The sequence below is a fragment of the Carassius gibelio genome, chromosome B14 (genome assembly GCF_023724105.1).
Source record: "Carassius gibelio isolate Cgi1373 ecotype wild population from Czech Republic chromosome B14, carGib1.2-hapl.c, whole genome shotgun sequence".
Taxonomy (NCBI): domain Eukaryota; kingdom Metazoa; phylum Chordata; class Actinopteri; order Cypriniformes; family Cyprinidae; genus Carassius; species Carassius gibelio.
Window position 1 is genome coordinate 20,272,614 of NC_068409.1, and position 19,166 is coordinate 20,291,779.

Here is a 19,166-nt window from a genome sequence, read left to right on the forward strand (position 1 = left end):
GAACAGGCTCCGAAGTCCCGATCTGAATCAACCGAGTCGCGAACAGACTCCGAGGTGCCGATCTGAATCAACCGAGTAGCGAACAGGCTCCGAAGTCCCGATCTGAATCAACAGTCGCGAACAGACTCCGAAGTGCCGATCTGAATCAACCGAGTCGCGAACAGGCTCCGAAGTCCCGATCTGAATCAACCGAGTCGCGAACAGGCTCCGATGTCCCGATCTGAATCAACCGAGTCGCGAACAGGTTCCGAAGTGCCGATCTGAATCAACAGAGTCGCGAACAGGCTCCGAAGTGCCGATCTGAATCAACCGAGTCGCGAACAGGCTCCGAAGTGCCGATCTGAATCAACCGAGTCGCGAACAGACTCCGAAGAGCCGATCTGAATCAACCGAGTCGCGAACAGGCTCCGAAGTCCCGATCTGAATCAACAGAGTCGCGAACAGGCTCCGAAGTCCCAATCTGAATCAACAGAGTCGCGAACAGGCTCCGAAGTGCCGATCTGAATAAACCGAGTCGCAAACAGGCTCCAAAGTGCCGCCCAACATACATGGAAAAACAAACCACTGTTTCAAAATGTGTGTTTTCTGCATGAGTGTGTTTAATGTGCATTATAGAACAAAATGTCAAGCATCATCAAGTATTTTACATTATTTGACTCATTAATTGAATAAAATAGAAAATCTTAAGGGGAGCGGTGGGGAATTAATGTTTATTAGTCAGGTTTTGTCTTCACAAATAAACCACTCTATTCCCATTCCCAGAGAAAGGCAGAACTGAAAACTTAAATAAAATGTGTTTCTTGAGCTGAGATTGATTCAGAGGATTTTCTATTATATATGTATATATACATACATGTATATGTATATGTATGTGTGTGTGTGTGTGTGTGTGTGTGTGTGTGTGTGTGTGTGTGTGTGAGTACATGTATATATTATACTTAAGGAGCTCATTAATTAAACACAATTTGGAACTCATGTCCACAATATTTTTTTGTGTTGTGTCATTAGTTGTGTCTTAATTTGATTAATAATTAGTATTTTAAAATTACATTTCAATTTTTTTTATTTTACTCTTTATTTTACTATTAATTTATTCTTCATTTTTATCTATTCTGTATTATTCCACCCTTTACATTACATATTCTTCTTGCTATTATTAACCTATTGTTGTTCAGTTATTTATTATGGTATTATTCATATTATACATAGAATTTAATAAATCTATTATATCTCATATGTTATTGTACCGTTGTACTCGCTTTTCATATTATTCACTTTACTTTAAGTTGTACTACATATGCTTTTTAATATAACATATCACTTTTACTATATGAATATGTCACAGTTATACTAAATTAGCAGATTTGTAAACCGAAAAAATCAACGAAGTCATCAGGTGAGACAAATGTGAGCTTTCAATTAATAATTTTCCAAACCTTACTAAACAACTGTTTTTTTTTTAACCTCTGAAATTGGTTGGTAAGTGAGAACGTTATGGTGTTTTTATTCAGTAAAAACCGCAGCTCCCCCGTTTACTTTCATTTGTTTTAAGCAGTCTTGCCCTCACTAACATGGCGGACGTGTTGACGTATCGCGGCAACGGCTCAAAGCGGCCAATGAGGCGTCTAGGTATTTATATGTCTATGTTCTGCGTCACATATGTAAGTTGTTTTATCCAATCAAATTGCAGCTAGTCAATTTGGGGCGGGCCATTTGTGTTGACTTGTCATACTGACTGACGTTCATCAAAAGTCTGAGATGGAGGGAAGAGTATCAAATGTAGAAATCTGTAATCTGGCTTATACTGGGAAGTTTGACGAACTGAAGAAATGCGTGTTGTCTGACAGATCACAAGCGACGAGGACAGATCAGGTGAGTTTCTGTGGGCAGTGTAGGTGCACATACACGGAGTTAGCATGATGCTATACTGACGTCTGACCACCCTTTTCTTATACTGTCTATGCTGACCACTAATTCAGATGTTTCTGTCACTTACAGGACAGCAGGACTGCTCTGCACTGGGCTTGTTCAGCTGGACATGTGGATATCGTGCAGTTTCTGTTGGATCTTGGAGTTGAAGTGGATCTCAAAGATGATGTGAGTCAGCAGTGTGTCCTGCTTCAGTTCCAGAAACTCTCACTGCATCCATAAATGTTATTGTATTTAAAAAGAAACTTTCCTGTCAGTGTTAATACTGATCTCTAATTCATCTAAATGTGCAGTTCATACATGACAACAGGGTTTTTGTGGTTACATGTCCAGACAATTGCACTATTGACACTTTGTCATTCACTGCAGATCCTCTTGGTGGAGTTCTTTACTCTTTTTGTGTGTCCTTCCAGGCGTGTTGGACTCCTCTTCATATAGCAGCATCTGCTGGGAGAGAAGAAATTGTCAGATCCTTAATATCCAAAGGAGCTCAGCTGAACGCTGTGAACCAGAATGGCTGCACCCCACTGCACTACGCAGCATCCAAAAACCGATATGAGGTAGCTTCAGCGTTTGCCAGCATTTTACATTAAGTTTTTAATATATATGTGCAGTTAAATCAAAACTTATTTTTACCACTGACTGAATAAGTCGAAAAATAATAACTCAAGTCAACAATTAAATATATATATATATATATATATATATGTATATGTATGTATATATATGTATATATATGTATGTGTGTGTGTGTGTGTGTGTGTGTTGAATAGTTGTTTGATCTCATATGACCTAAAGTAAGGGCCTGCAATAACACAGTCAGAACACTGTTGACTAACCGTTTCAGCCCTGTATATTAATATAAGAATACATAACAAAAATTAATAAATGTTTCACTATTTTCAGAAAAATGTTCATGTAATAACTTAAATATAAAATAAATATAATATATTATCTTAAGCCAGCATTTTATATGTGTGTATACATTTTATATATTAATATACAGGGCTGAAACGGTTAGTCAACAGTGTTCTGACTCTGTTATTGCAGGCCCTTACTTTAGGTCATATGAGATCAAACAAATATTACACACACACACACACACACACATATATATATATTTATTTATTTATTTAATTGTTGACTTGAATCATTATTTTTCGACTAATTCAGTTAGAGGTAAAATAAGTTGATTTAGCAGTCGGCGTTCCAGTAAAGTCATGTGACTCATGTCATGTTTCTTTATATAACACGTTATGCAATAGATAGCTTTCAAGCAGGCAGCTTTACAGGATTAAACTAGAAAACATGCTTATGAATGTGTGTAGTATATGTATATCTTAATAGTTTAAAGAATTACAAAACCTGAATAATCAAGCAAAGCATACTGATTAATCAGTGAAATAATGATGATTAGTCAATTCTAATAATCTCTGATTAGTTAATTATCAAAATAATCATTTGTTGCTGCCCCATTAATGCAGTGCAGGAGAATAATTATTTGATCCCCTGCTGATTTTGTAAGTTTGCCCATATACAAAGAAATGAAGGTTCTGTTATTTTTATGGTAGGTTCATTTTAACGGATATATACGAAATATCATCCAGAAAAAACACCTTCTAATAAGGTTATTAATTGATTTGCGTGACTTCGTACTGGGAGCAGAAACCCTTGTTGGCAAGCACAGGGGTAAGACGTTTCTTGTAGTTGGTCACCAGGTTTCACACATCTGATTGAGGATTTTGGTTTACTCTATTTCACAGATCCTCTTTAAGGCTGTGTTTCAGTTCATTGTTTCATGCCATTCTCTTGCTAACTTCCCTCCGTCTTGTTCAGTCGGATGTAGGTAAAACATATGGGCTGTTTTAGCCCAGCTGTCTGAAGATCATTAGCAAGCTCAACCGTGTAGTTCTGGGCTGATCCCTCACCTTTCTCATGATCAACCTTACTCCAAGAGGCAAGATCTTGCACAGAGCTCCAGACCAAAGCCGACTGATGGTTGTTTTGTAGTTCTTCCATGTAGTGTGCTTATTGTTTTTATAAAAAAATTTTTTTTTAAATAAACCTACCATAACAAATTATAAACTGATCATTTCTTTGTAAGTGGGCAAACTTACAAAATCAGCAGGGGATCAAATAATTTCCCCCCTCACTGTATATAGCCAGCCTTTTTTTTTTTTTTCATTCAGACTCTCAAATAAGGAACTCGGGTGATTGATCATGAGATTTCCATTCTCATGGTTCCACTTCCACGTGTGACCGCCCCTACGTTTTGATGAAAGTTATCATTATTTGTTTAAGTTTTTCATATTTGTTTCCTAAAAATTGTGAAAGTATTTCTATTAATATTCTTCTATTTGTTTTTTTCTTCTACACTTTTTACAAATGAGTTATATTAAATGATTACATTACATCTTTACATCTTTTTAAAAATCATGAAACTGATTAATGTTTTATTATTTTATATTTTAATATTTTTCTAGATCTATTTAATCAGCTATATTAAAACATAACATTAAATATTTCTGAAAATTTTGAATTTTTTTTTATTTAAATTTTGTTTTGTTTATTTTATTTCTGGTAATATTTTGCCACCTCTTTTTTTTTCAACCAGATATATTAAATGATTGCAGAAAATTAAGAATATTGTGAAACTTTTTTTTATATTCATATTTTCTTATATTCATGTTTTATGAATATATTGGCAACTTTCATAGTTAAAAAAAAATACATTAAATCTTTCTGAAAATGTATTTTATATTAATATTACATTTTTGCAATCATTATATTCAATAAGAAATATTTTTAAATAAACTAATTATAATGCATTGTTTTTCTGTCTTTATTTTATATATTTTTTAAACAGATAGCCCAGATTTTGCTGGAAAACGGTGCAGATCCTAATGCAACAGATAAACTGGAATCCACACCTCTACACAGAGCATCTGCCAAGGGCAACCATCAACTCATTCAGCTTCTTTTGAAGGAGAGCGCTTCAACCAACATTCAGGACTCGGAGGGAAACACTCCACTGTGAGTAGAACCACTGTGTAGCAGTGTTACTGTTCTTTATAGGCTTATAATTCTATATAAATGCTTCCTGCTCCTGTTCGTTCTGCATGAGCTTCTTATTGTATTTGCCAGTCATCTTGCATGTGACGAGGAGCGAACAGAGGCTGCAAAACTCCTTGTGGAACATGGTGCCAGCATCTACATTGAGAACAAGGAAAAGATGACGCCTCTTCAAGTGTCTAAAGGTGGCCTGGGATCTGTGTTGAAACGGATCGTAGAGGGTTGATGGACCCCGAGAAGAGCTGTTGATCACGCTGCTGTTCAAGTATGATTTATACTTGTTTATGAGAGTATTTGAAAGAAACACCATACAGGAACTGCCTTGTGGTGGAAGGTTTTCCAGATGTTTGCTGAGAAGATCATCATTCACTTTTGGCTTCATGATTTATTTGTCATGCATTTTATGGAGTACATTAGTTTTAGATTGACAGGTAACATTCTGATCATTATTGCTTCATCAATGGATGCTTTATTTCTGTTAAACCTAAAACTGATTTTGTTATTGGTTAATCCCTTAAAATGTAATTTCTAGGTTTGCATCTCTGTGCAAAAATCACAACATGTATTCTTGATGCTCATTTTTAAATAATGAAAATAAATTGTAATTGAATACAATTTACTTTTGCAGTCATATCTAAGTGTTGTGTTAAAAGGTAAGTGTAGTCTCAGCTGAATACAGTGTTCATCACATACACTATCATTTAAAAGTTTGTGGTCACAAGTTAGCTCTTTAGAAGAGATTAATCATTTTAATTTCCAAGCATGCATTCAATTGATCAATTGAAATTGAACAGTAACAATAATAAGACATTTCTATTTAAAAAGTGCTGTTCTTTTGAACTTTCTAATCATCAAAGATTCTGGAAATGTTTTGTGGTTTCCTCAAAATTATTAATCAGCACAATTGTTTCTACAGCAGCAAATCAGCATATTAGAATGATTTCTGAAGGTTCATGTGACACAGTCATGATGCTGAAAATTCAGCTTTGAATCACAAGAATAAAAAATGTTTTCTAATATATTAAAATAGAAAACAGTTATTTTAAAATGTAATAATATTTCACAATGTTTCTCTTTGTATTTTTGATCAAATAGCAGCCTTGGTGAGCATAAAGGGCTTTTGTAAAAAATAAAAAATAAAAAAAAATCAGGCAACTAACTTTTGAACTGTAGTTTAAATTATACAATTAAATGGTGTACATTTATTCTTTGTCATTCAGCTAATAGTTTTCACTTTTTAATATTAAATATACTCAAGCTTCTGACCTTTCTTTGTCTTTTCAAGGAAGTATTGTATATGTATTTAAGCAGACTTCCTCTTACAGTACCGTAACTGCTGTTAAATAGTTCTAGGTTAGTAACAAAGGAACCGCTGACAGAACTCATTTTTTTTAAAAAATCCTATGAATGCATTTCATACAATGCTAGTTTCAGCTGCCAGCTTCTCAGCAAAAAGATGCAGCATATAAAATAGAGAAGTGGTGATTAAAACTTCCTCCAAATATAATCCACTGATCACCCAATTCCCCATGACGATATCGATTGGTGAACATAAAAAAACCCATCACACACCGTTCTAACGTATTGGGCAGTGGAACGCCTCCACTGAAATCTAATGGTGATCACAACCATATTCTAGTTCTAAATCCTGTATCAACTAGTCTCGACATTCTCAACCATGTAGATTATATAATTTCTAGTAATATAAAAGACACTCGCAAATAAGGACCAGAAGTGATAAATCGTGAGGATCTAACATTTCTGTTCTCATGGATTCTACCTGCACGAATTCCACTCCTACATAAGACCCTCCATAGTTTCAATGAAAATTAGTTTTTTCTGTTTGTTTCTTAATTTTTTTTTATCTTACTTAGAACTGGTTCAGTCAGTTTGGAAGTTTGAAGCTTATTTACTTTTCTGCTTCGCAATACCGAGATTGATTTACAGCAGAAAGTACATTGAAAGATACAATTGCAAAAAATAAATACATAAATAAAGCATAAAACACAAACATACCCAAGAAATATAAAAAAACTAACTTTTCAAAACATATTCAATGTTAATACTCAAATTATTAAAAAAGATATGCATTTGCACATATACATATACTTCTGTCCATACATAAACAAAATATACATCCATTCACACACTTACATAAAGAAAAAAAGTTTTGAAACAAAAAGGACCCTAGACATCCACTTTACATTCATTGAACAGGGTAATACCAAAACCAATAGTATAACTAGCATAATATTTTGTCCTTGCTTTGAATAATATCAAATTGCTTCTTTCCTAAAAGGCTAACCAATTATTTTTTATTTTTTTCACTCCTGGTTGATGTAAAAAGATCATGTAGCAGATGATTCGGTGCTATTTCTTGTATTAATGTGATGGCGTCTCGCTCTCTCCGACCTTATAAATCATGTAGATGTTTTTATGTGTTAAAAATCTCTCAGTGATTCATTGTGCTCCCTTTTGCATGCTTTGGTTCTTTTATTTGTGATGTTTTTGGCTCACATTTAACAAAAACCCACCAATCTCAACAAATTAGAAAATGGTCACATGCAAATCAGCTTATCAACTCAAAACATCTGCAAAGGTTTCCTGAGCCTTCAGAATGATCTCTCTGTTTGGTTTGGAGCTTCTCCACCCTTCCTCCAGACTCCAGGACCTTGGTCTCCAAATGAAGTACAAAACTTGCTCTCATGTGAAAAGAAGACTTTGGTCCATTGGGCAGCAGTCCACAAGTGGGTGCAAGTTTCTAGTTACATAACTGAAACAGTATATGCATACCTCAAAAGAGAAATGTAAATGGCTATGACAAAAATGTGGTCTTGTGTCATCAGCCTAGATTCATTTCTGATTTTAGTGAATGCAAATAATACCTTATAGAAAGTACATAATACATGCAGAGTTCCTATACATTTTCAAAATCCCATACTTTTTAAGACTTTTCTGTAGATTTTCATATTTGACAGTGAAATACAAAATATTAAGGGTGTAACAATTAATAGTACAATTCACAATATTGAATTCACAATTTCATACTCTTACAATACTAAACTAGTGTTGTCACAGTGCCAATATTCAGTAGTTGGTATCAGTAAAACACCATTTACAATCATTGAAGATGTCTACTGCACAATGAATTTCTTATTTACATTGTGTTAATTTCATTTAAACTTATAAGACATGCATAAAAAAGTTTAAAAAAAAAAGTACTTTTCATTTGCAAAATGATTAATCAAGAATGGAATTAAACTTAAAATCTGCCAAGCAAAGGGCAATGGTGACAGCTGAATAAAAACATAATTCTGCTCCGCTGAAAAGGTATGATTATGTTTGACATGCTTTAAAACTGTCATGAAAAATACTAACATTTCTGTTCTGATGGATTCCACCTGCACGAATTCCACTCCTACATATGACCCTCCCTAGTTTCAATGAAATGTTTTTTTACAGTTTTAATCTTACTTAGAACCGGTTCAGTCCGTTTGGAAGTTTGAAGATTCTTTACTTTTCTGCTTCGCAATACTGAGATTGAATTATAGCAGAAAGTACACTAAAAGATAAAATTGCAAGAAAAAACTAAAAATACTAAAATACCCAAGAAATATAAAAAAACAAACCTTTCAAAACATATTCAATAATACTAATACAAAAAGTAATCCAAAAAAAGATATGCATTTGCACATACAGTACAGCCCAAAAGTTTGGACACACCTTCTCATTCAAAGAGTTCTCTTTATTTTCATGACTATGACAATTGTAGAGTCACACTGATGGCATCAAAACTATGAATTAACACATGTGGAATTATATATGGATTTATATACATAACAAAAAAGTGTGAAACAACTGAAAATATGTCATATTGTAGGTTCTTCAAAGTAGCCACCTTTTGCTTTGATTACTGCTTTACACACTCTTGGCATTCTCTTGATGAGCTTCAAGAGGTAATCACCTGAAATGGTCTTCCAACAGTCTTGAAGGAGTTCCCCGAGAGATGTTTAGCACTTGTTGTCCCTTTTGCCTTCGGTCTGCGGTCCAGCTCACCCCTAAACCATCTCGATTGGGTTCAGGTCCGGTGACTGTGGGGAACAGGTCATCTGGCGCAGCACCCCATCACTCTCCTTCTTGGTCAAATAGCCCTTGATGCCTTCAGTGTGACTCTACAATTTTCATAGTCATGAAAATAAAGAAAACTCTTTGAATGAGAAGGTGTGTCCAAACTTTTGGTCTGTACAGTATATACATATATATCTGTCCATTCATAAACAAAATATACATCCATTTACACATGCACATGAATATAAAAAGTTTTGAAACATCTGCAAAAAGGACCCTAGGCATCCACTTTACATTCATTGAACAGATTAATACCAAAACCAATAGTATAACTAGCATAATGTTTTGTCCTTGCTTTGAACAATGTCAAATTTCTTTGCTTCCTAAAAAACTTTGTTTTTGTTTTTTTGCCCCGGTTGATGTAAAAAGATCATGTAGCAGATGATTCGGTGCTATTTCTTGTATTAATGTGATGGCGACTTGCTCTCTCCGACCTTATAAATCATGTAGATGTTTTGATGTGTTAGAAAGTCTCTCAGTGATTTGTTGTGCTCCCTTTTGCATGCTTTGGTTGTTTTATTCATGATGATTTTGGCTCACATTTAACAAAAACCCAATGTCAACAAATTAAAATATGGTGACATGCCGATCAGTGAAAGTCGTGACATTTGCCAAGTATGGTTACCCATACACTGAATTGGTGCTCTGCATTTAACCCATCCAAGTGCACACACACAGCAGTGAGAAGTGAACACATCGTAAACAGACACCTGGAGCAGTGGGCAGCTATAGATCCAGCGCCCGGGGAGCAACTGTGGGTTCAGTGCCTTGCTCAAGGACACTTCTGCCATTGGTATTGAGGGTGGAAGAGAGCACTGTTCATTCACTCCCTCCACCTACAACTACTGCCAGCACCAAGACTCGAATCGGCAACCTTGTGGTAGCTAGTCCGGCTCTCTAACCATTAGGCCACAGCTACCCCTAAAACTGTCCTGGCAGAGGTGGGATCAGCTAATCAACTCAAAACATCTGCAAAGGTTTCCTGAGCATTCAGAATGGTCTCTCAGTTGCTTTGGAGCTTCTCCACCCTTCCTCCAGACTCCAGGACCTTGGTCTCCAAATGAAATACAAAACTTGCTCTCATCTGAAAAGAGGACTTTGGACCACTTGGCAACAGTCCACCTGTAGGCTAAGTGGGTGCAAGTTTCTAGTTACATAACTGAAACAGTATATGCATACCGCAAAAGAGAAATGTAAATGGCTATGACAAAAATGTGGTCTTGTGTCATCAGCCTACATTCATTTCTGATTTTAGTGAATGCAAATAATACCTTATAGAAAGTACATAATACATACAGAGTTCCTATACATTTTCAAAATCCCATACTTTTTAAGACTTTTCTGTAGATTTTCATATTTGACAGTGAAATACAAAATATTAAGGGTATAACTATTAAAAGTACGATTCACAATATTGAATTCACAATTTCATACTCTTACAATACTAAACTAGTGTTGTCTCAGTGCCAATATTCAGTAGTTGGTATCAGTAAAACACCATTTACAATCATTGAAGATGTCTACTGCACAATGAATTTCTTATTTACATTGTGTTAATTTAATGGATGGATTCAAGAGAACCCTAATGCAAGCTTTTTAATATAAATTGTGGAGTTTGGAGCAGTACAGAAGTTTAATTTGAATGTTTGTTTTCATTTAGTTTAATTTCAACTTATAAGATATGCTAATTGTTTATTTAATTGCAAAAAAGAAAGTACTTTTCATTGCAAAATGATTAATCAGGAATGGAATTAAACTTAAAATCTGCCAAGCAAAGGGCAATGGTGACAGCTGAATAAAAACATAATTCTGCTCCGCTGAAAAGGTATGATTATGTTCGATATGCTTTCAGACTGTCATGAAAAAAAAACAAAAAAACATTTCTGTTCTCATGCATTCCACCTGCACGAATTCCACTCCTATATATGACCCTCCCTAGTTTCAATGAAAGGTTTTTTTTTTTTTTTTTTTTTTTTTTTTACAATTTTTATCCTACTTCTGGTTCAGTCCGTTTGGAAGTTTGAAACTTCTTTACTTTTCTGCTTCGCAATACTGAGATTGAATTATAGCAGAAAGTACGCTGAAAGATAAAATTGCAAGAAAAAACAAAAAATACAAAACTACTGTTCAGGGTTTCAGGTCAGTTTAATCTGTAAAGATGCTTTTTTGTCTTTTTTTTTTTTTTTTTTTTATCAAGCAGCCGCATGTTGTTCATCAGTCATCACTCAAAATATATAAAGGACATCATTATTATCTGTTGTAATGTTACAGAAGTAATTTAGTAATTTAAATGGTTACTATTGTTTAACTGTGGTAACCAAAAATTTAAAATTATTTTACAAATTTATTTATTTAAAAATAAATACGAATCCATTTGCAAAACAAAAAACCATACAAGGTTATTGTACTTTTATATAGGCTAATAAAAGCATGGTAAATTTTTGTAAGGGAAAAACATGACTCGTGTACAGTATTAGGATTTTTCTATAAATATATTGTAGTATTGTAGAGTATTGTATTGTAAAGTACAGTTTTGTTCAATCTTGAGTATTAAGATGGATAACGGGGCAAAATAATGAGACTGAAGAGAAAAATGGAAGTGAAGGTGCCGTTCAGGAGAGAACTTTTAATTATTTGACGTGTCCCCATATTAAAGATTTAAACCTTTTTTATGTCAGGTCCATACAAAAAATAGTATTGTCCATGAATTTGTTTGTATGAGTTTGAATTTTCCATTCTGATTTTTTTTTCCCAGTCTGCCCCTCCTGTAAATTAATGGCAAAGACATGCAGTTTCATTTACTACACATAGGCCTACTGAAGCTCGCAGTGTTTTCAACCTCTGCCGTCTCAATATATGAGTACACGAGCACATACACATAATTTCTAGAACTGCTCTGTCACTTCATGCATTTTAATTATTTTGAGAAAACTATCATCATATCATATATAAAGAGACAGCAGTTTAAAAAAAAAACAAACACCAATGTTTCAGGAGTTTATTATACAGAATATGACACATGCTTATTAGATAACTGTATTTGAGTTGATATATATGCTTTTATTTATTATAATGTTCACAAATTTAGAAAAGTAATCAAAAAGTACTCAAAAGGAATTAGTTACATTACTTTAATAAAGTAATTGAAAAAGTTACACTACTATTACATTTTAAACAGGGTAACTTGTAATCTGTAACCTATTACATTTCCAAAGTAACTTTCCCAACACTGCTTATAGAGAGTATAATACATACAGAGTTCCTATACATTTTCAGAATCCCATACTTTTTAAGACTTTTCTGTAGATTTTCATATTTGACAGTGAAATACAAAATATTAAGGATGTAACAATTAATAGTACGATTCACAATATTGAATTCACAATTTCATACTCTTACAATACTAAACTAGTGTTGTCTCAGTGCCAATATTCAGTAGTTGGTATCAGTAAAACACCATTTACAATCATTGAAGATGTCTACTGCACAATGAATTTCTTATTACATTGTGTTAGTTTAATGGATGGATTCAAGAGAACCCTAATGCAAGCTTTGAATATAAACTGTGGAGTTTGGAGCAGTACAGAAGTTCAATTTGAATGTTTGTTTTCATTTAGTTTCAACTTATAAGACATGCGTATTGTTTCTTTAATTGCAAAATGATTCATTAGGAATGATCTGCCAAGCAATGGTACCAGCTGAATAAAAACATAATTCTGCTCCGCTGAAAATGTATGATTATGTTCGATATGTTTTCAAACTGTCATGAAAAATACTGTTTGTATTTTATTAGGGGATACCCTAAATGCGGTGAGCTTGTAACACGATAGAAAAATCCCTGCAAGCGGTTAGAGAAAGCGAAATCAAATCGCCAAATTTCCGAACCACAGCCCTTTTAATCGTGACGTCTTACTAATGTTACAAAGGTTTAGCTCATGAATATTAATTAGATCATTTTTTACGTTGCTTGGAATTTGTACTATAGAGTCCCACTTTAATTCATATTCATGTGACAGCACCAGCCAATAAGATAACGAACATTACATAACTCTATTCATATTCATGTTTCCGGTATTTTTTTTTTTTTTTTTTATGTTTCCGGTCTTCACTCTTTGTAAATTCCCCTTAGGGGCGTCACTATGCTCGTACTTAAATGGTGTCCCACCCTCGTTGCTTAGTACTCATTTATTTGCTTCGTCCAAGGGCGGAACGGAAAGAGGCTTTTCGTGTTACAGAAGTAGATGTTCTTTCATCACCGAGGTAAGCAGACGATAACTAATCGCTAATGCTAACGATAGTGCGCTGTTTTTAAAGGTTAAGCTCGAAGTGCGACTGTGCTCTCTGATGCGGCCTCCTTTTAAATGCTTTGATCGTGCCGATGTTGATCGCAAATGGAGAAAAGTGAAAGCTTTCCTTCCAATCCAATGTTTAACACACGGACTTGTCAAACCGAAACCACTTAAACCTGCTCGTGTTACCGTTGAGTGCCATGAGGATGCCATGTGTGATCTTTGCTGTTAGTAGTAAACCTTTTACAGCATAAACTTGCGCGTGTGTATATATATATATATATATATATATATATATATATATATATATATATATATATATATATATATATATATATATATTGTATACAGACGAAGACAGTTTTTTTTTCTTCTGAAGAATAATAATATGAATAATAACATGCATACATTATGTTCTGCCATTAGCAGGCAAAACAAATGCACTGTATAGAGACATACACAATAATTATATATATATATATATATATATATATATATATATATATATATCTCTGTATACAATGCATTCATATTATTATTCAGAAAAAGGAAAAAAAATATTAACAGGACCGGTTGAGCATCGTGAAAGCTCCTTATGTTATACATTCGATTTAAAGAAAGTTGTAATGTAGGATGGAAAGTTATTTCAATGCTGCATAACTGTAATTTACTTAGTTCGAATGCTAAGCAATAAAATGACATTAGCAGAAAAAAAAAGTCCTGCACGTTTTGCACCGCAAATGGTTGCCAGGTTTTCAAAACAAACACGCCCAATTGTTACTCAAAACTAGTCCCACCGCTTTTCGAAGGGGGTCCCCCGATAAAAATCGCTTTCCGGGGGTACTTTTTTTTTCTTCCGGACGTGGTTCCCCTCGCATTCCAGGGGATAGCTATCGCGTTATTGGTGTCGTTTCAACCCGCAGACATAAAAACAACCCGCCGCAATAGTCCAGTTGGCAACACTGCAAGGACATCTTTTGCGTAGAAAGGTGTGGTAATGTCACTGATTGTCATGCTCCTGTCAAGAGGTGACGACACAAGGCGCAGTCATTCCACTTTGTTTAAATAAAAGTTATACAAGAGACTTAATTTGTAATGTCCATGATGTACAACCACATGATTAAGTTGGACGAAGCAGTTTCTAAATGTTCTTGAGAAGTGGGAAGCAGGCGGGTGGGGATTATATCAGAATCACCTTCCACATGCGAGACTTGGGTCTCTGCAGAGCAAAAGTGGGGGTTAATCACCTTGTGGGTGTTTTCAAAGTGCTGGGTTTCTTAACCATGCAATCAAAATGTTCCCCTTACCCAACCCCACCCTTAAACCTAAACACCCTGATCTGGTAACTCCCAATACCACATTCCGGAGGCGCTGTTCACATGTGACTGACCATGCCTCTGTCTCTTAAAGCGACAGGAACCCTGAATAACGCTCCCGGATTAAATGTTTGGATTTTTAAAAAAAAAAAAACATTCCTAGCATTGCATTCCTAGTTCAGGACCGTAGAAATCTATTGAACATGTGTCAGTCAGCCGCGGCGCTACCATTGGGCCAGGCCCACCCATTTTATTTTAATTGGCCCATCCAGTTTTCTGGAGGCCCACCTACAATAAAAATTCTGGCGCCTCTACTAATGTCAGTGGTGGATATGAATCATGCACAAGCATTTGTGTAAACCCAACACACACAGGCGGTTTTACGGAAGCTGTGGAATGTTCTGCTCAGCCCATCAGGTTCACAATGTCCTGGTGATAATAGACCATTGTTGTGGGAATGTCACATGACCTCATTTTAAACAGGGTTTCTAAACAAGATAAAGATTTAAGAACTTTGCAATAACTGCACAAAATTGAGTATTATTGCTCAAACTCGTCTGACCTTATTGATCTGAGCAAGCACGTCAGAAAATTAACAGCCAGCCTTAACAATTAAGTGTTTATATTTTGTTGGTGTTCTTTATTTACTGAAAATTGTAAAATTGTGACTTTTTTTTTCAAATATAATTTCTGCCTGTGATCCAAAGCTAAATTTGCATTATCATTACTGTCTTTAGTGTCACATGATCCTTCAGAAATCATTCTAACATGCTGATTTGTTGCTCAAAACATTTCTCATTCTAGTTGAAAACAGTTGTCCTGCTTAATATTAATTGATGGTAACTGAGCAACAAATCAGTATATTAGAATAGTTTCTGAAGGATCATGTGACACTATTATAAGATTTCAAAGTATTTACTGTATTTTTCATCAAATAAATTTAGCATTGGTCAGTGTGAGATACTTATTTCTTAATTATTCCAACATTTTGACTGCTATTGTATACATGTATTTAATTTTTGACACTTTTTTTTTCTTTCTTCTTTTTACAAACATTTGGTTACAGCAACAATGGCATGCTCAAGTCAAGATGGTGAAATAGAAGCTGATAATGCATGGTCATCCATGCCTAATCGCGTGAGTTCCTTCCAGTGCTTCCCTCGATCTGAAGAATTTTCAGCCAAGCGGCTGGCCCGGGCAGGCTTTTATTTCACAGGTCAGGCAGACAGGGTGTGCTGTTTTAGCTGCCATGCGTCAGTGGAGGACTGGAACAAAGGGGACGCCCCACTGAAGAGACATCAGCAAGCATCTCCCAACTGCAGGTTCCTCAGCTGTGCTCATGGTTTGAGAGCCTCCGACTGCACTCAAAGCCCTGTTTATGACGAAGAGGCCGAAGCCATGGAGTTCCAGCTCCGCACCGGAGCAGTGGTGGATCAGACCATTTATCCCGCTGTGGCACACATGAAGAGTGAGGAAGCTCGGCTGAATACTTTCAGTGATTGGCCTGCAGATGCTCCGGTTCAGCCTGAAGACCTGGCAGCAGCAGGGATGTATTACTTAGGAACAAATGACAAAGTGAAATGCTTTTGCTGTGGGCAACAGCTGGAAGGATGGGAGCCAGGAGATGAAGCCTGGGGTGAACATGCAAAGCACTATCCAAACTGCTTCTTCATCTTGGGCCACGATGTGGGCAATGTGCCGCTGACAACACCTAGTCCCAGGGTAAATGGACAGAAAGCCTTTGTGGAGACTTTTGAGGGGCGTCTTGAAAGCTTCAGAGGTAGACAGCATCCCATAGACCCTGAGAGACTGGCCAGAGCTGGTTTCTACAGCACAGGTAACTACAGTTATGTCTCTCCAAGCTTATTCAGTTACTGGATAAACTAATTATATATATATATATATATATATATATATATATATATATATATATATATATATATATATATATATATATATATATACACACACACACATTAAAAATGTGAACAAACTGTTGTGTTGTTTGGTTGTATAGGAAAACAGGACCATGTGCTCTGCTTCAAATGTGGAGGAGGACTGAAGGGGTGGAGTCCTGATGAAGACCCTTGGGAAGAGCATGCAAGGAACTATCCAGGGTAAACTGCTTTTTCGTATACACTGAAGTATATTTGCATGTTCACTGCAAAATTTAATGTGATATTCAGACTGCTCTTTTCTTTTCTAATTCATACTTTAAAATTCATACTTCTTGCCTTTTTTGATTGAAATGTCCTTAATCCTTCCCGATACCTAAATAAAAAAACACTCTTGAATCTATAAAATTTCTCAGTATATATTTTAGATATTGATCATGTAAGGCAAGCATTAACAATAGTGAAAAATGTGGTGCCTAATTGTGAAATTCTTATAATTGACCCTCAGCTGCAGTTTCCTTCTGGCAGAAAAAGGAAGAGAATATGTCAACAGCATGCAGCTGAGATATCCAACAGGAGACCATTCTCATTCAGTGAGTCTATGCTTTACACCATTAAGTGTACTTAATAGAATGTGTTGAATGGATAGAATGAACGTAATCCTTTTATTCTGATAGAAATTGTGTGTGTTATATGTAGTCTTACATGTGTGTAATTTACCTTTACAGAGACCGAGTCAGAATGGTTTTTCAAGTCACGAGAAAGGTACGTTTTTCTGAGTTTTATTTACTTTCAAATCCAATGAAGTCTGATGGCTTTGCTTTGTTTTTCTTGAAATGTAAATTAAGATAATTTTAGGTTTTTATAAAATTACTTAAAAAAAAGTACATCCATGCCTTTAACCTGCAAATGTTGCAACTTTTGGAACCCAAAATTGTTACTTGAATAAATCATACTCTTAAAAATAGCTTGCCAAACCTTGTGGAGCTTGACCGCTTTCAAAACTTCATAAAATAAGACTTGTTGTTTTAATCTTGCATTTTGTTTCTTAAATATTTTCTGTAGAGGACCCCATGACGAAACTTGAGAAACTCCAGATGGAGAAACTCTGTAAAGTCTGCATGGACGGTGACATTAACATCGTCTTGATTCCCTGTGGACACCTGGTCACCTGTCAGAAATGCTCTGAACCCCTGAACAAGTGTCCCATCTGCTGTGCCGCCATCACGCAGAAGATCAAGACCTACAGTGCCTAAAAGACACCGAAGCCAACACTCCAAAGAAGTGCTGATGCTTGTTGAATGTAATTCCTAAAATTGCACAGGTGTATCATATCAAAACTGTGTGCATGTTTATATATATGTAAACATGTAGATGTATTAAACTATGATAGTTATATTGTTTTATTTTTTCATTAAGATTTTAAAATAACAACTTCTACATGGATGTTTGGTTTTGATCAAGGCTGGGTGCACACTACATAATTTAACATGTAATATATTACAGAAGAGATGAAATTTAACATGTAAAATATCACAGAAAAAGACCTCTTGAATGCTTTGTCATACATCCCATTTAAATGCTTCCCTTAATTACAGTTGAGATTCCATGTTAATAAGCATAGTGCCGTATGTGGACTACTTTTTAGGAAGATTTTCAAATTTCGATACAATCATGTTTTACACCTTCTATTTCAATATTCATTTATTTCTTGTAGAATAATTGTTTGAAGACTTTTAATCAAGGTTAATTTAAACTTTGCCAGTCCAAATTAGTTTTTCTTCTATACTTTTCTGTTGTTGTAATTCCTTTTAATAATGTAATATCATTTTTATTCGTTAAAATGACAATAAAGTTGGGAGTTCACAGTGGATCTTTTCTCTTCCGTTTTATCTGTCAAGTTTTTAAATTCATAAACTGGAAAGTGAGGCTATAAGCTGTTATGCTTACAGCAGAACACAATTCTCGCCATCACTTCTGCCTGTTTACCAATTAATGTGTTTCACGTTATAAATTTCATTATATTGTTTTTTTTTTGTTTGTTTGTTTTATTGGTTTATTAGTAAGTGCATATGAAGAGTTCAGATGCAAAAGCCTCTAAATGCCATTTGAAATTTGCATCTAAAATTAGGATTTTTATCAAGCTCCTATGCTTAGGTTGAGTCATTTTACTTTAATGGCAATGTGCAGGTCCTTTGCCAGACTATTAAAGTGAAATAACTGAACATAAATATAGGAGCCTGATAAAAATCCCAATTTTAGATGAAAATTTCAGATGGCATTTAGAGGCTTTTGCATCTAAACTCTTCATATGCAAACACTTGTAATAAGGTAGCTGTCAGAGTAGTTATCTTTTAATCATTAAAAATGCGTTTATGTAAATATGTGTTATAATAGCTTGCACAGTTGTATAGATTTTTTTTTTTTTACAATTAACCGCTCTAATGGTTCGGATTAAAAATAAAAAATATTTTAAAAAATGGAAAAAAAATAAATATATATGAAAGAAAGAGTTTTAGGAAAATGTCCAAACAAAT

The 19,166-nt window shown here is 34.8% G+C and overlaps 2 protein-coding genes across 2 annotated transcripts; both read left to right on the forward strand.

Moving 5' to 3' along the window:
• The first annotated feature begins 1,698 nt into the window (after positions 1–1,698).
• On the forward strand, positions 1,699–5,616 carry LOC127971398 (26S proteasome non-ATPase regulatory subunit 10). The gene is made up of 5 exons (XM_052574387.1): positions 1,699–1,872; positions 1,999–2,097; positions 2,343–2,489; positions 4,796–4,962; positions 5,074–5,616. The coding sequence occupies exons 1-5, from the start codon at positions 1,759–1,761 to the stop codon at positions 5,225–5,227; spliced, it is 681 nt and encodes a 226-aa protein (XP_052430347.1). The 5' UTR covers positions 1,699–1,758; the 3' UTR covers positions 5,228–5,616.
• A 7,607-nt stretch (positions 5,617–13,223) lies between these two features.
• Positions 13,224–18,500, forward strand: LOC127971868 (E3 ubiquitin-protein ligase XIAP-like). Its single transcript, XM_052575134.1, has 6 exons — positions 13,224–13,389; positions 15,801–16,571; positions 16,752–16,851; positions 17,138–17,222; positions 17,358–17,394; positions 17,695–18,500. Exons 1-6 carry the CDS (start codon positions 13,371–13,373, stop codon positions 17,883–17,885), a joined length of 1,203 nt encoding a protein of 400 aa, XP_052431094.1. The 5' UTR covers positions 13,224–13,370; the 3' UTR covers positions 17,886–18,500.
• The last annotated feature ends 666 nt before the right edge of the window (positions 18,501–19,166 follow it).

Excerpts from the sequence above, each read along its gene's own strand:
- LOC127971398 (XM_052574387.1), top strand. The coding sequence starts at position 1,759 with ATGGAGGGAAGAGTATCAAATGTAGAAATCTGTAATCTGGCTTATACT. Across the intron at positions 1,873-1,998 it reads AAGCGACGAGGACAGATCAG|GACAGCAGGACTGCTCTGCA; the intron begins GTGAGTTTCTGT and ends TGTCACTTACAG. Across the intron at positions 4,963-5,073 it reads TCGGAGGGAAACACTCCACT|TCATCTTGCATGTGACGAGG; the intron begins GTGAGTAGAACC and ends TGTATTTGCCAG.
- LOC127971868 (XM_052575134.1), top strand. Across the intron at positions 16,572-16,751 it reads AGCTGGTTTCTACAGCACAG|GAAAACAGGACCATGTGCTC; the intron begins GTAACTACAGTT and ends TTGGTTGTATAG. Across the intron at positions 17,223-17,357 it reads CAGGAGACCATTCTCATTCA|AGACCGAGTCAGAATGGTTT; the intron begins GTGAGTCTATGC and ends TTACCTTTACAG.